A 14,296-nucleotide genomic window follows, 5' to 3' on the forward strand; every position below is an offset into this window, starting at 1 on the left:
TAAATGAAAATACAGACACAACATATCGGAATCTATGGGACACAATGAAAGCAGTTTTAAAAGGAAAATTCATCGCCTGGTGGTCATTCCTCAAAAAAAGAAAAAACCAACAAATAAATGAGCTCACACTTCATCTCAAAGCCCTAGAAAAGGAAGAGCAAAACAACAGCAAATGTAGCAGAAGGCAAGAAATAATTAAAATCAGAGCGGAAATCAATGAAATTGAAACAAAAGAAACAATTGAAAAAATTAACAAAACAAAAAGTTGGTTCTTTGAAAAAATAAACAAGATCGACAGACCCTTAGCCATGCTAACGAAGAGAAGAAGAGAGAGAACTCTAATTACTAACATATGGGATGAAAAAGGCAATATCACAACAGATGCTACAGAAATACAGAAGACAATTAGAAATTATTTTGAAAACCTATATTCCAATAAAATAGAAGATAGTGAAGACATCGATAAATTTCTTAAGTCATATGATTTGCCCAGACTGAGTCAGGAGGATACACACAATTTGAACAGACCAATATCAATGGATGAAATTGAAGAAGCCATCAAAAGACTACCAACCAAGAAAAGTCCTGGACCGGAGGGGTATACAGCGGAGTTTTACAAAACCTTTAAAGAAGAATTAATACCAATACTTTTAAAGTTATTTCAGGAAATAGAAAAAGAGGGAACTCTTCCAAATTCATTCTATGAGGCCAACATCACCCTGATTCCGAAACCAGACAAAGACACTTCAAAGAAAGAAAACTACAGACCAATATCTCTAATGAACCTAGATGCAAAAATCCTCAATAAAATTCTGGCGAATCGAATACAAAAACACATCAAAAAAATAGTGCACCATGATCAAGTAGGATTCATCCCTGGGATGCAAGGATGGTTCAACATACGGAAATCAATAAATGTTATTCACCACATCAATAGACTTAAAGATAAGAACCATATGATCATCTCGATAGACGCAGAGAATGCATTCGACAAAGTACAGCATCCCTTTATGTTCAAAACATTAGAAAAACTAGGGATAACAGGAACTTACCTTGACATTGTAAAAGCTATCTATGCTAAGCCTCAGGCTAGCATCATTCTGAATGGACAAAAGTTAAAGGCATTCCCTCTAAAATCCGGAACAAGACAGGGATGCCCTCTATCACCACTTCTATTCAATATAGTTCTCGAAACACTGGCCAGAGCAATTAGACAGACGAAAGAAATTAAAGGCATAAAAATTGGAAAAGCAGATGTTAACATTTAAATGTGGCAGACACAATCCACTAAATGTTTTGTACATATATATTTTTGAAAATACAAGCTTAAAAATATGAAGTTTTCAGTAAGAGTTTAATTAAAATTAGTGTAGACAAATTATATTTTTCATCCCTGAAATAACAAATGATAATATTTATAGTTTTTCTCTGAATGATTGGAATAACAAATGATCAGAACACATTCAACTTAATAATTAATACATTCTATCCATTGGAGTTCTCCAGAGAAACAGAACCTAGATGAGAAGTGTGTGTGTGTGTGTGTGTGTGTGTGTATCATATATAGAATTGTTATATGTAGATATACATATCATCTTGGTGGCTATTTGGAGAGAGAAATTTTAAGGAACTGGTTCACATGATTATGGGGGCTGAAAGCCAGAAATCCAAAAGGACATCTGGTCAGCTAGAGCCTCTGGCAAAAGTTGAAGCCTCAGTCATGAGTCTGAAATTTCAGCAGGCCTCAAACTCAAGCAGGATTTCTATGATACAATCTTGAGGCAGAATTTCGTGTCCAGAAAACCACAGTTTTTACCCTTAAGACCATCAAATGATTGAATGAGTCAACTTTACTTAAAGTCAACTGATTGTAAATATTAACCATATCAATAAAATACCTTTAACAGCAACACCTAGACTAGTTTTTGACCAAACAACTGGGCACACAACCTAACCAAGTTGACACAGGAAATTAACATCACACACTCAGTCAGCAAATATTTACTGAGCACTTCCTAAGGGCCTGGTTCTATTCAGATACAGACTTTCCATCCAAGCCATTACATTTCCATGTTGAAGACACACAGCACATTCAATGACAAGACAGCATGAAAAGTATAAGGCTGACAGGCTTAAGAGCCATATAAAGAGCATCAAATTCAGCCACAGTAATTGCAGACACCATTAGGAGAAAAATAATGATGGAACCAAAGTTTGAAGGATGAGAAGGAGTTATTGAGCTGGGCAGGATAAAGAGGGGGAATAAATTCAAGAGTAAAAATTATCTGTATTAAAAAAAAGATGCAGGTGCATTGGGTTTGTTTGGAGTAAAGGATGCAACTATGGCAAAAAAAAAAATGAGCCAAATAAGTGGTGATCAGATGCCAGAACACAAAAGATTTTATGTGCCAAGTCACAGTATCTGAACCATATCTTGAAGGCTGAGACTTCATCTACAAGAAATTGTGTGATAAAATTAGCACATCCGAAAGATAGTCTTAACTGCAAAGCTACAATTACAGAGTTGGGAAAATAGGAGAGCACAACGTTTGGAATTTAAAGGTGGGGAGTTACATGAAATAGAGACCAATTTGGAGAGTTACAGAAAATGCAATATTGAAAAGATAAAGATTAATAAGGAGATTTCAGGAAGTAGAATCAAAAGGATGCAGTAATTAATTGATGTGCATTGTGGGAAATAGAGACATATATGGCAACTTCACATTTGAGGTTTGTATAAATAAAAACATGCTGGTGCCACCCTATCATAGATCTTGGTTAAAGAAGTAAAACATAATGTATAGGGAAGAATAAAGTGAAAGGGGTTAAAGTGAATATCTTAGCAGCTACTATAACATCTTTCTACATCAGGAGATGGTGAAAACAATTTCACAGATATCTCCCTCGTCTTTTAAAGTTCCTCATACAGGGTCAAACCAAGGTTTGTGCAGAACACAACAACCTGTCTAACAACAAAAATTACACTTTAGAGTAAATTTGGTACTTAATTCTTATTTGCAAAATAAATTACTCTTCTAAAGTTATTTTTATTACCTCAAAAGACACTCCAAAATTAATAACGGATAAAGTGATAAGTACGGGACTAGTGGACTACCTGCCCAGAACTTGAAAACAAAATTACCCTACAAATGACAAAGTGATAAAAACAGCACAGTGCCACACCAGACCTCCCAAGCTACAGGGCCTGTGGGCTCCTCATCTATCAATGTAAGGCTCTCCCAGCCACCAAAATCATGGGACACTGCAACCACTGCCATAGCCCCCTAGATATGGTAGCCTCCACCATGGGACACCAGACAGGGCCTCGAGGTAGCCACCCACTTCACAACACTACACAACGCTATGTCTCCCAACAGGCTGCCCAACACCACTGTGCAGCCTGCCCTTGCTGCCCCATCTCTGAAAGCAATTGCCTCCGTCGGGATACCTCTGCTGCCACCATCGCCATCTTTAGTTGGGGCAGCTTCCATCTTGGGACAGCAGCCAGGGCCTAGAAGCCCAACATCAAGGAATCTATGGTCTCCCAACCCCCTGCCCCAGCCACCAAGCCAACCTGTAGCTCTCAACACCTGATCCTGACCTGCCCAGTTAAGAAAATCTGTCCACAACAGGTGCACAGATCCTGGAGCTCAGCCTTCAGAACCTCTGGAGAGCAAGGTTCATGATTGTGAAGTCGAGAGGGCAAGGCTGAGAGAAATACAATTTTGAGACTAAATTAGAGACCAAAAATTAGGGGTTCAGTATGCAACATAAGAGGCTATGACCAGGCTCTCACATCACAGGAGTAGACTCCAAAGGAGATTCCTGGGGTGCAGTCTGCCAACAGGGACCCACAATTGCTATACCCCCACTTCCAGGAGTTCTATCTTCAAGTCTCCAACCCTCCCAACCTAGTAACCTTCACCATCCTGAGGGCAAAGATACCAGCAAACTCCTGAAAACCCTACCTAGCAGATTAGAAGGGAAGAAAGGAAGATATTGAACCCCAACAGAAACAATCCTTCAATTTTCCTTTGAGATTTTTTTTTCTTTCTTTTCCCACCCTCACATCCCCAACATTTGTGAAACCAAGTACTTTTCATGCATCAGGCTACTGAGGATTGGGATGTCTGAATAGTATATCACAGTTTTGCTTAATATTCTTTCATTTTTTTCTTTTTCTTTTTAATTTTTTAAATTCTTTTTTTCTTATTTTATTTTAAAAAATCGATTTCTTTCTTTCTGTTTTTAACTTTCTACATATTTTCCTCTCACTTATTTGTTTCCCTGGAGTCTCTGTCTCTTTTCTCCTGCTAACAGCCAACTTATTTTGATTCCTCTTTCACACTTCCTATGATCTAATACATCTATGTGCTCACCTCCTACCTCATAAACATCTCATACTATACCCCTCCCCATTCTCTCTTTGTCCACCATTAGAAATTGAGATCCTTTTGCAACCTACTGTTCATATTGTAAGTAATCAAACACATTAATTCTGTTTATTGTGACAAAACTGTAAACATCTTAATAGGAGATATTTGGTCTAAGGCTGCATATTGTTTGCATTGAGTGCTGTTAATATTGATCTCCCCTTAAAGGTTTTGGAAACTGCACAGACACTATTAGTCTATAGGGTAGAAACTGTAATACCTCAGATCTGCACTGTTAGAGGGCAAGACACATTAACAACATGAAAAAAAAACAAGGAAAGAAAGGGCCCCAAACAAACCAAGCTGCTGCAATAATAGAATACATTGACAGCACAGTAGAAGAAATGTAAGAGAAGGAGTTCAAGACAGACTCAGTGGAGCATGCCTGTAATCCCAGTGGCTTGGTAGGTTGAGGCAGGAGGATCACAAGTTTAAAGCCAGCCTCAGCAAAACCAAGGTGCTAAGCAATTCAGTGAGACCCTGTCTCTAAATAAAATACAAAAATAGGGCTGAGGATGTGGCTTAATGGTCTAGTACCCCTGATCAATCCCCAGTACCCCCCAAAAAAGGAGTTAATCATCATAACCAATTTAAAAACTCAATAGAAAGCATCACCAACAAACTAGATCACTTGGAAGACAGAACCTCAGGCAATGAAGACAAAATACATAATCTTGAAAATAAAGTTGATCACACAGTGAAGATGGTAGGAAACCATGAATAGAACTTCCAAGAATTTTGGAATAACATGAAAAGACCAAATTTAAGATGTATCGGGATAGAGGAAAGCACAGAGATTCAAACACAATGAAATAATAATATTTCTCAATGAAATAATATCAGACAATTTCCCAAACCTAAAGAATGAAATGGAAAATCAAATACAAGAGGCTTACAGGACATCAAATATACAAAATTATAGCAGATTCACACCAAGGCATATTATAATGAAAATGACTAGCATACAGAATAAGTATAGAATTTTAAAGGCTGCAAGAGAAAAGTATTAAATTACATATAGGAGGAAACCAATTCAAATCTCAACATATTTCTCAACCCAGATCCCCAAAGCTAAGAGGTACTAGAACAACATATACCAAGCTCTGAAGAAAAAAAAAAAGATGCCAACCAAGAATCTTAGATCCAGCAAAATTAAGCTCCAGATTTGATAAACAAAAGTTAAAAGAATTTACAGTGAGAAAGTCTTCACTACAGAGCATCCTCAGCAAAATATTCCAGGAGGAGGAAATGAAAATTAGCAAAAGGAGAAAGTACACTAAAGGGAAAGCCAATCAAAGGAGAAACCAAGTCAAATTAAAAATAAAAAATAAATGAAAATGACTGGGAACACAAATAATATTTCAATAATAACCCTGAATGTTAATGGCCTAAATTCATCAATCAAAAGACATAGACTGGCAAAGTGGATTAAAGAAGAAGACCCAACAAGATACTGCCTTCAGGAGACTCATCTCATAGGAAAATACACCCACAGACTAAAGGACTGAAGTATGGGAAAGAATATATCACTCACATGGACTGCATAAACAAGCTGGGGTTTCCATCCTCATATCAGATAAAGTGAACTTCAAGCCAAAGTCAACCAGAAGACAAAGAAGGACATTTCATACTGCTTAAGGGAATCATACATCAACAAGACATAACAATCATAAATATTTATGCCTAAGCCATAGAGCATATAAGCACATCAAACAAATCCTCCTCAATTTCAAGAATCAAATAGACCACAACATAATAATAGTGGGTGACTTTAACACACCTCTCTCACCAATGGATTATTCTAAAAAAAAAAAAAAAAAAGAGAAAGAAAAGAAAAGAAACTATAGAACTCAGTAGTACAATCAATAATTAAGACTTAACAAACATATATAGAATATTTCATACATCAAAGAGCAAATGCATTTTCTTCTCAGTAGCACAAGAATCCTTCTCTAAAACAGACAGTAAGTTATGACATAAAGCAACTCTTAGCAAATACTAAAAAAAAAAAAAAAAAAAAGAGAGAGAGAGAGAGAGATTCTGCCTTGCCTTTTATTGGCTCATAATGTAATGGAATTAGAAATTAATAACAAAATAAAAAATAGACACTACTACAACACCTGGAGACTAAAATAATACACCATTGAATGACCAATGGATAGCAGAAGGCATAAGGGAGGAGATTTAAAAAAAAAAAAAATTCTTAGAGGTAATTGAGAACACTGTACAACACTTCACAATCTCTGGGACACTAGGAAAGTTCATTGCATTGAGCTCATTTATTTAAAAAATAATAAATAAAAGTCAACAATTAAATGACCTAACATTAAATCTCAAACCCCTAGAAAAAGAAGAAAAAATCAGCACCCAAAGAAGTAGTAGACAATTTGAACGCGCAGGGTGTGGTGAAGGTTGGACCCGGTAGGGAAGGGTGTGCTGAGCGAGCCCCTGAGTCTGAACGCTTCCGTTTGTAGCAGAGGGATCTCCACACTAGCGGCAACACCAGCGGTGGGGAGCCCGTCAAAGGTAAGCTTTGTCCATGGTGGAGTAGGCCCTGCGGGATCCTGCGCTGGGTCTCTGACATGCGGACCCAGTTGCTCTGCGACCGGAGCCCGAGCCAGCCCGCTGAGGCAGAATGTGAAAGAACAGCGCGATCACCGAACTCTGCCGCTGCGCGGCCAACAAGTCCTGGGCGGACCCCTCTGAACCAGGTGTTGCCATGGTGATGGCTGTGCAGGACAACATGGTTCAGGTGGTGGTGCGGGTGCGACCCCCCACCCCTCGGGAGTTGAAGAGTCAGCGGTGGCCTGTGGTTCAGGTGGTGGACGAGCGGGTGCTGGTGTTTGACCCTGAGGAACCTGATGGGGGCCTCAAATGGGGTGGTACCCATGACGGCCCCAAGAAGAAGGGCAAGGACCTGACATTTGTCTTCGACCGGGTCTTTGGTGAGAAGGCCACCCAACAGGACATGTTCCAGCACACCACGTGCAGAATCCTGGACAGCTTCCTCCAGGGCTACAACTGTTCAGTGTTTGCCTATGGGGCTACTGGGGCTGGGAAGACACACACCATGCTGGGAAAGAAGGGGGACCCTGGCATCGTGTACCTGACCACCATGGAACTGTACAGGCGTTTTGAGGCCTGCCAGGAGGAGAAGCAATTCGAGGTGCTCATCAGCTACCTGGAGGTGTACAATGAACAGATCCATGACCTCCTGGAGCCCAAGGGACCCCTAATCATCCGCGAGGACCCTGACAAGGGCGAGGTGGTGCAAGGACTTTCTTTCCACCAGCCAGCCTCAGCTGAGCAGCTACTGAAGATGCTGACCAGGGGGAACCACAACCGCACCGAGCACCCCACAGATGCCAATGCTACTTCCTCCCGCTCCCATGCCATCTTCCAGATCTTTGTGAAGCAACAGGACCGAGTCCCAGGACTCACTCAGGCCCTGCAGGTGGCCAAGATGAGCCTGATTGACCTGGCTGGCTCAGAGCGGTCATCCAGCAGCGGTGCCAAGGGGGAGCGACTGCGGGAGGGTGCCAACATCAACCGTTCTCTGCTGGCCCTCATCAATGTCCTCAATGCCCTGGTGGATGCAAAGGGCCGCAAGTCTCACGTGCCCTACCGAGACAGCAAACTGACCCGCCTGCTGAAGGACTCCATTGGGGGCAACTGTCGCACAGTGATGATTGCTGCCATCAGCCCCTCTAGCCTGGCCTACAAGGACACTTACAACACCCTCAAATATGCTGACAGGGCCAAAGAGATCAGACTCACGCTGAAGAGCAACGTGGTCAGTCTGGACTGTCACATCAGCCAGTATGCCACCGTCTGCCAACAGCTCCAGGCTGAGGTGGCCTCCCTAAGGAAGAAGCTTCAAGCCTATGAGGCAGGAGCCCAGGCCCCACAGCAGGGCCTCCCACAGCCCCCCAAGTTGAGCCCTCAACAGCAACACCTTCCTAGCTCCCCTTTACTGTCCCTTCCCCGCAGCCAGCCCTGGACCCCAAAACTCCACATGGGTTCTGGAGATCTTCAAGCGGGGAACCTGGGGACAGAGGCCCAGGAACAGAGGGTCATAGAAGAAAGCTCTTCAGACCAGGAGCAGATCCCAGAGGATAAGGACGAAGACCCCACTGACGTTCCAACCCAGACACTGGAGCAGAACCTCAGACCCCCACTGTCAGAGTCTGCTGGTCTGACCCTGCAGCCTAAGCCAGTGGCCAGCCACCTATCACCACAGAACCTGGATGGGGGTCGTTATAAGCACTTGGCCCTGCAGGTGCTGTCCCTGGCCCAGAAACAGTATTCCCTGCTGCAGGCAGCCAACCTCCTGACCCCTGACATGATTACTGAGTTCGAGACGATGCAGCAGCTGGTGCAAGAAGAGAAAGCCGAGCCTGGAGACAAGACCTCCAGGACTCCTGGCCAGGCTGGGAGGGCCTCTCTGACCCAGGAGCTGTGTTCAGCCTCAAAGTCTCCAGGGTACTGTGGCCCTGTGACCAAACAATGGCAAGAAGATTGAGTGGCCTCATGCACACTCTGGGGATCCCACCTGAGCCTGATTGCACCCCAGCCTCAGCATCCCGATAGCCCACAGAGAAGAAGAAGAGAAAGAGCACAAGCCTCACAGAGCCAGACAGTCCCCTACCCCCAAAGCTGCCGACCAAGCACCAGTGCCAGTGTACATGTTCATTTGTGAGTGTTAATGTGTTAATATTTAAAGGTTGCTGCCTGTTTCCCCCTCATTTCCAAAGCCCACCATCAGGCCAGGGGCTCTTTTGGGCTCTGTTCCCTACCCATGTCTAACACAGAGCTCTGTGCAGGGATACCTGTTGCCTCAGTGGAGGGTGAGGCCGGTGGGGGTGTTCTAGGGAGTCACATCTTGGCTCTTCATGGTTTCTGAGAGGGGAATCTTTAGCCCCACCCTGGCCCCTGTCCTGGTTATGATGGAGCTAATGATGGTGCCTTGATTTACAGAGGAAGCCAACTTTATTAATCTTTACCTATTATACATAAAAAGTATAAGAAGAAAGGAGAATGAATGCAGCCTTAATGTTACCACTCAGGTATAAATGCTAGTGATTCCAGGATTTACACCCTCCTGCTTCTTGATTTATGCATATATATGTGTGTGTGTGTATGTATATATATATATATATATATATACATACACACACACACATACCCACATTTACACACATATATGATGTATTTTTTACTATAATAATTAATAAACCATTTCCATCCTTAAAAAAAAGAAGTAGTAGACAGGAAATAATTAAAATCAGAGCTGAAATCAATAAAATTGAAACAAAAAAAGAAACAATTCAAAAAATTAAAAGATGGTTCCTTGAAAAAATAAATAAAATTGATAAACCCTTAGGCACACTAATGAAGAGAAGTAGAGAGGAAACTCAAAATTACTAAATTTGTGATTTAAAAAAGGAAACATCATGATGGACAGTATTGAAATACAGATGATAATCAAACTATTTTGAAAATTTATACTCCAGTAAAATAGAAAATCTCAAAGATATTGACAAACTTCTAGAGACATATGACCTAACCAAACTGAATCAGGAGAACATAAACAATTTAAACAGATTGATTTTAAGCAATGTAATTGAAGACACAATCAAAAACCTAGCAACTAAGAAAAGCCCAGGACCAGAGAAATTCTTAGCTGAGTTCTTGAAGCCCTTTAAAGAAGAATTAACATCAATACTTTTCAAATTATTCCATGAAATAGAAAAACAGGGAGTCATTCCAAACTCATTCTATGAAGCTAGTATCACCCTGATAACAAAACCAGGCAAAGGCACATCAAGGAAAGAAAACTTCAGACCAATATCCCTGATGAATATAGATGTAAAAATTATCAACAAAATTCTGACAAATTGCATATAAAAACATATTAAAAAGATGGTGCAACACAATCAAGTTTGACATACAGAAATCAATAAATGTAATTCACCATATCAATAGAATTAAAGATAAGAATCATGATCACCTAAAGAGAGCAGAGAAAGTATTTAACAAAATTTAGCACCCACTCCTGTTCAAAACACTGGAAAAGCTAGGGATAGTAGCAATATATCTCAACATTGTAAAAGCTATCTATGCTAAACCCAAGGCCAGGATAATTCTAAATGGAGAAAAATTGAAAACATTCCCTCTAAGAACTGGAACAAGACAGGGATGCCCTCTTTTACCACTTCTATTCAACATAGTCCTATCCATAGCAATTTAACTGGCCAAAGAAAAATTAAAGGGATATGCAGAGAAAAAAAGAACTGTCACTATTTGCCTACAACATGGTTCTATATTTAGAGGATCCAAAAAATTCCACCAGCAAACTTCTAGCACTAATAAAGGAATTCAGCAAAGTGACAGGATATAAAATCAACACCTATAAATCAAATGCATTTCTATACATCAGTGATGAATCCTCTGAAAGAGAAATTAGGAAAATTACCCCATTTACAATAGCCTCAAAAAATAAATAAAAACAAAACACTTGGAAATCAATCTACCAAAAAGGTGAAAGACCTCTATATGAAAACTACAGAACTCTAAAGAAAGAAACTGAAGAAGACCTAAGAAGATGGAAAGATTTCCCTTGTTCTTGGATAGGCAGAATTAATAATGTCAAAATGGCCATACTACCAAAAGCATTATACAAATTTAATCCAATTACAATTAAAATTCCAACAACATTCCTCATAGAAATAGAAAAAGCAATCAATCATGAAGTTCATTTGGAAAAATAATAGACTGAGAATAGCCAAAGCAATCCTTAACAAGAAAAGTGAAGCAAGGGGCATCACAATACCACATCTTAAACTATACTACAGAGCAATGGTGACAAAACCAGCATGGTATTGACACCAAAATAGACATGAAGACCACTGGTACAGATAGAAGACACAGAGACAAACCCACATAAATACAGTTATCTCATACTAGACAAAGGCACCAAAAACATACACTGGAGAAAAGATAGTGCCTTCAACAAATGGTGCTGGGAAAACTGGAAATCTATATGCAGAAAAATGAAATTAAATCCTTATCTTTTTTTTAAAGAGAGAGAGAGAGAGAGAGAGAGAGAGAATTTTAATATTTATTTATTTTTCTTTAGTTTTTGGTGGACACAACATCTTTGTTTGTATGTGGTGCTGAGGATTGAACCCAGCCGCACACATGCCAGGCAAGCGCGCTACTGCTTGAGCCACATCCCCAGCCCAAAATCCTTATCTTTTACCATGCACAAAACTCAAAGTGGATCAAGGACCCAGAAATTAAACCAGAGACCCTGCATCTAACAGAAGAAAGAGTAGGTCCAAATTTTCAACATGTTGGCTTAGAAACTGACTTTCTTAAGAAGACTCCTAATGTGCAAGAAATAAAAATAAGAATCAATAAATTGGATAATTCAAACTAAAATGTTTCTTCTCAGCAAAGGAAACAATCAAGAACATGATGAGAGAGGCTACAGAATGGTAAAAAATCTTTACCACACACACATCAGGTAAAGCACTAATTTGCAAGATATATATAGAACTCAAAAACTTAACACTAAAAAAACAAATAACCCAATCAATAGATGTTCAATGGAACTGAGCAGACACGTCATAGAAGATATACAATTGATCAACAAATATATGAAAAAAGGTTCATCTCTAGCAATTAGAGAAATACAAATCAAAATTACTCTGAGATTTTGTCTCACTCCAGTCAGAATGGTAGTTATCAAGAATACAAGTAACAATAAGTGTTGGTGAGAATGTGGTGGGGAAAGTACACTCATATATTGCAGGTGGGATGGCAAATTGGCGCAACCACTCTAGAAAGCAGTATGGAGATTCCTTAGAAAACTTGGAATGGAACCACCATTTGACCCAACTATCCCACTCCTAGGTCATTACCCAAAGGATTTAAAATCAGCATACTACAGTGATGTAGCCACATCCATGTTGATAGTAGCTCAATTCAGAATAGCTAAACTGTGGAACCAAGCTAGATGCCCCTCAGTGGATAAATGAATAAAGAAACTGATTATATATATATATATATATATATATATATATATATATATACACACACACACACACACACACACACACACACACACGCTATGGAATACTAATAATCCTTAAAGAGGAATGAAATTATGGCATTTGCAGGTAAATGGATGGAGTTGGAAAATATCATGCTAACTGAAGTAAGCCAATTCCAAAAAACTAAAAGCCAAATGTTTTCTCTGGTAAGTGGATGCTGATCCATAATGGGGTAGGGGTGCATGGGAAGAATGGAGAAATTTTATTTAGGCAAAGGGGAGGGAGTGGAAGTGAAGGGGCCTGCAGGTAGGAAATATGGTGAAATGAAACAGACATCATTACCCTAAGTACATGTATGATGACACGAATGGTGTGACTCTGCTTCTTGTACAACTAGAGAAGTAAAAATTTGTGCTCCATTTGTGTACAATGAGTCAAAAAGCATTCTTCTGTCAAGTATAACTAATTAGAACAAATAATTTTTAAAATGTACATAGTGAAGCATATCCAAAATATGCAAAATCTTAAATAGAACACGACTATATTTAAGTCTATATACAATGTGTTCATTCAGATACTTTTTAGAATTGGAAATAGAGCAAATATAAGTTGGTGTTGTGGAAGTAAACATAGGTGTGGTCCATTTAATAGTTATCCAAGAACAAGGATGCCCAGTGAAAATAGTCTTATTGCTTTCTATATTGCTAATACTGAGAAGCATGAATTGAGCAATTTCAATCTGATTCAGAAGAGCAACCAAAACCAAATAGTGGTGGAATTATTTCTGGTTCTTTAGCACAGTAGAGTAACTACTAGTCAAAACAATCTGTGAACTATTTCAAGGTGCCTAGAAGAGTAGAAAATTCCCAACACCAAAAAAATGATTAATAGTTGAAGAGATGGAAATGCTTATTACCCTGATTTGATTTATTATACATTGTTTATATGTACTGTATTGCCATAATAATATACCCCGTAAAGATGTACAAATATGGCCCACATGGGGGACACAAAGGATGTGAAGCTTCCCGAGCCCCCTGCATCCCTCAAGGTATGACTGTTGTGATCCTTCACCTCCTGTAGATGCATCCTGACCTATCTCCACATTTGTACACTGAAGATGCAACATCTTGATTAATTTGCTTAAAGAATGTTCCTCAAATTACACCATTTCAAAATGTTTTGGCCATTGCCGTGCTCTTGATCGAAAGATGAGAAAATCCTTGAAGAATGAATACCTGGAGAAGAGGAACAGCATGAAGACTCAAGGCAATGTGATGAGAAAGACATTTTTCTGTCCTCTAGAACAATCAGAAAAATAAGTTTAATTTTTACCAGATGTCTTGGGTGAGAGAAAGACTAAGAACTTTTGGTTGGTATCTGAAAGAATTATTTCTTATTTGATCTCCAGAATCCTTTGACTGGAAAGTGACCCACGAGGAATCAAATCAATGGAGAAATATGAAAACCTGGATTTGGAATATTTGTTGAGCAGAGCCTTTAGTAGATCAATTCCACCAACACACCTGACTTCCTCAATGTTTCTTCCCTTTGTCTACATCCACGTAATATTTAATGATTTATCACCACCAGTAAAGTCATTTAAGCAACAAAAAATGTTCAAATATTATGTATCAATAAAAAGGAAATTGTAAAAATTTGATTCAATTAAAATTGCAAATTCAAATTCCTTTTCTTTTGATTGCAAAACTTTTTACTAGACATTTCCTGGACTATTTAATTATATGAGGTATTAAATTTCCTACTCTGCATATGCCAGTGTTGATTTTCATTTTCTGGAGCTTG

The 14,296-nt window shown here is 39.4% G+C and overlaps 1 protein-coding gene across 1 annotated transcript; it reads left to right on the forward strand.

The window, feature by feature from the left end:
• Positions 1–7,149: 7,149 nt before the first annotated feature.
• LOC308653308 (kinesin-like protein KIF18B) lies at positions 7,150–9,239 on the forward strand (the record flags this gene model as incomplete). The annotated part of the gene is given in 3 exon segments (XM_081301911.1): positions 7,150–8,932; positions 8,935–9,020; positions 9,024–9,239. Coding segments are annotated over 3 exon segments (2,082 nt in total). The 5' UTR covers positions 7,150–7,152.
• Between the last annotated feature and the right edge of the window lie 5,057 nt (positions 9,240–14,296).

The sequence above is a fragment of the Spermophilus citellus genome, assembly GCF_964194105.1.
Source record: "Spermophilus citellus genome assembly, chromosome: 7".
Lineage (NCBI taxonomy): Eukaryota > Metazoa > Chordata > Mammalia > Rodentia > Sciuridae > Spermophilus > Spermophilus citellus.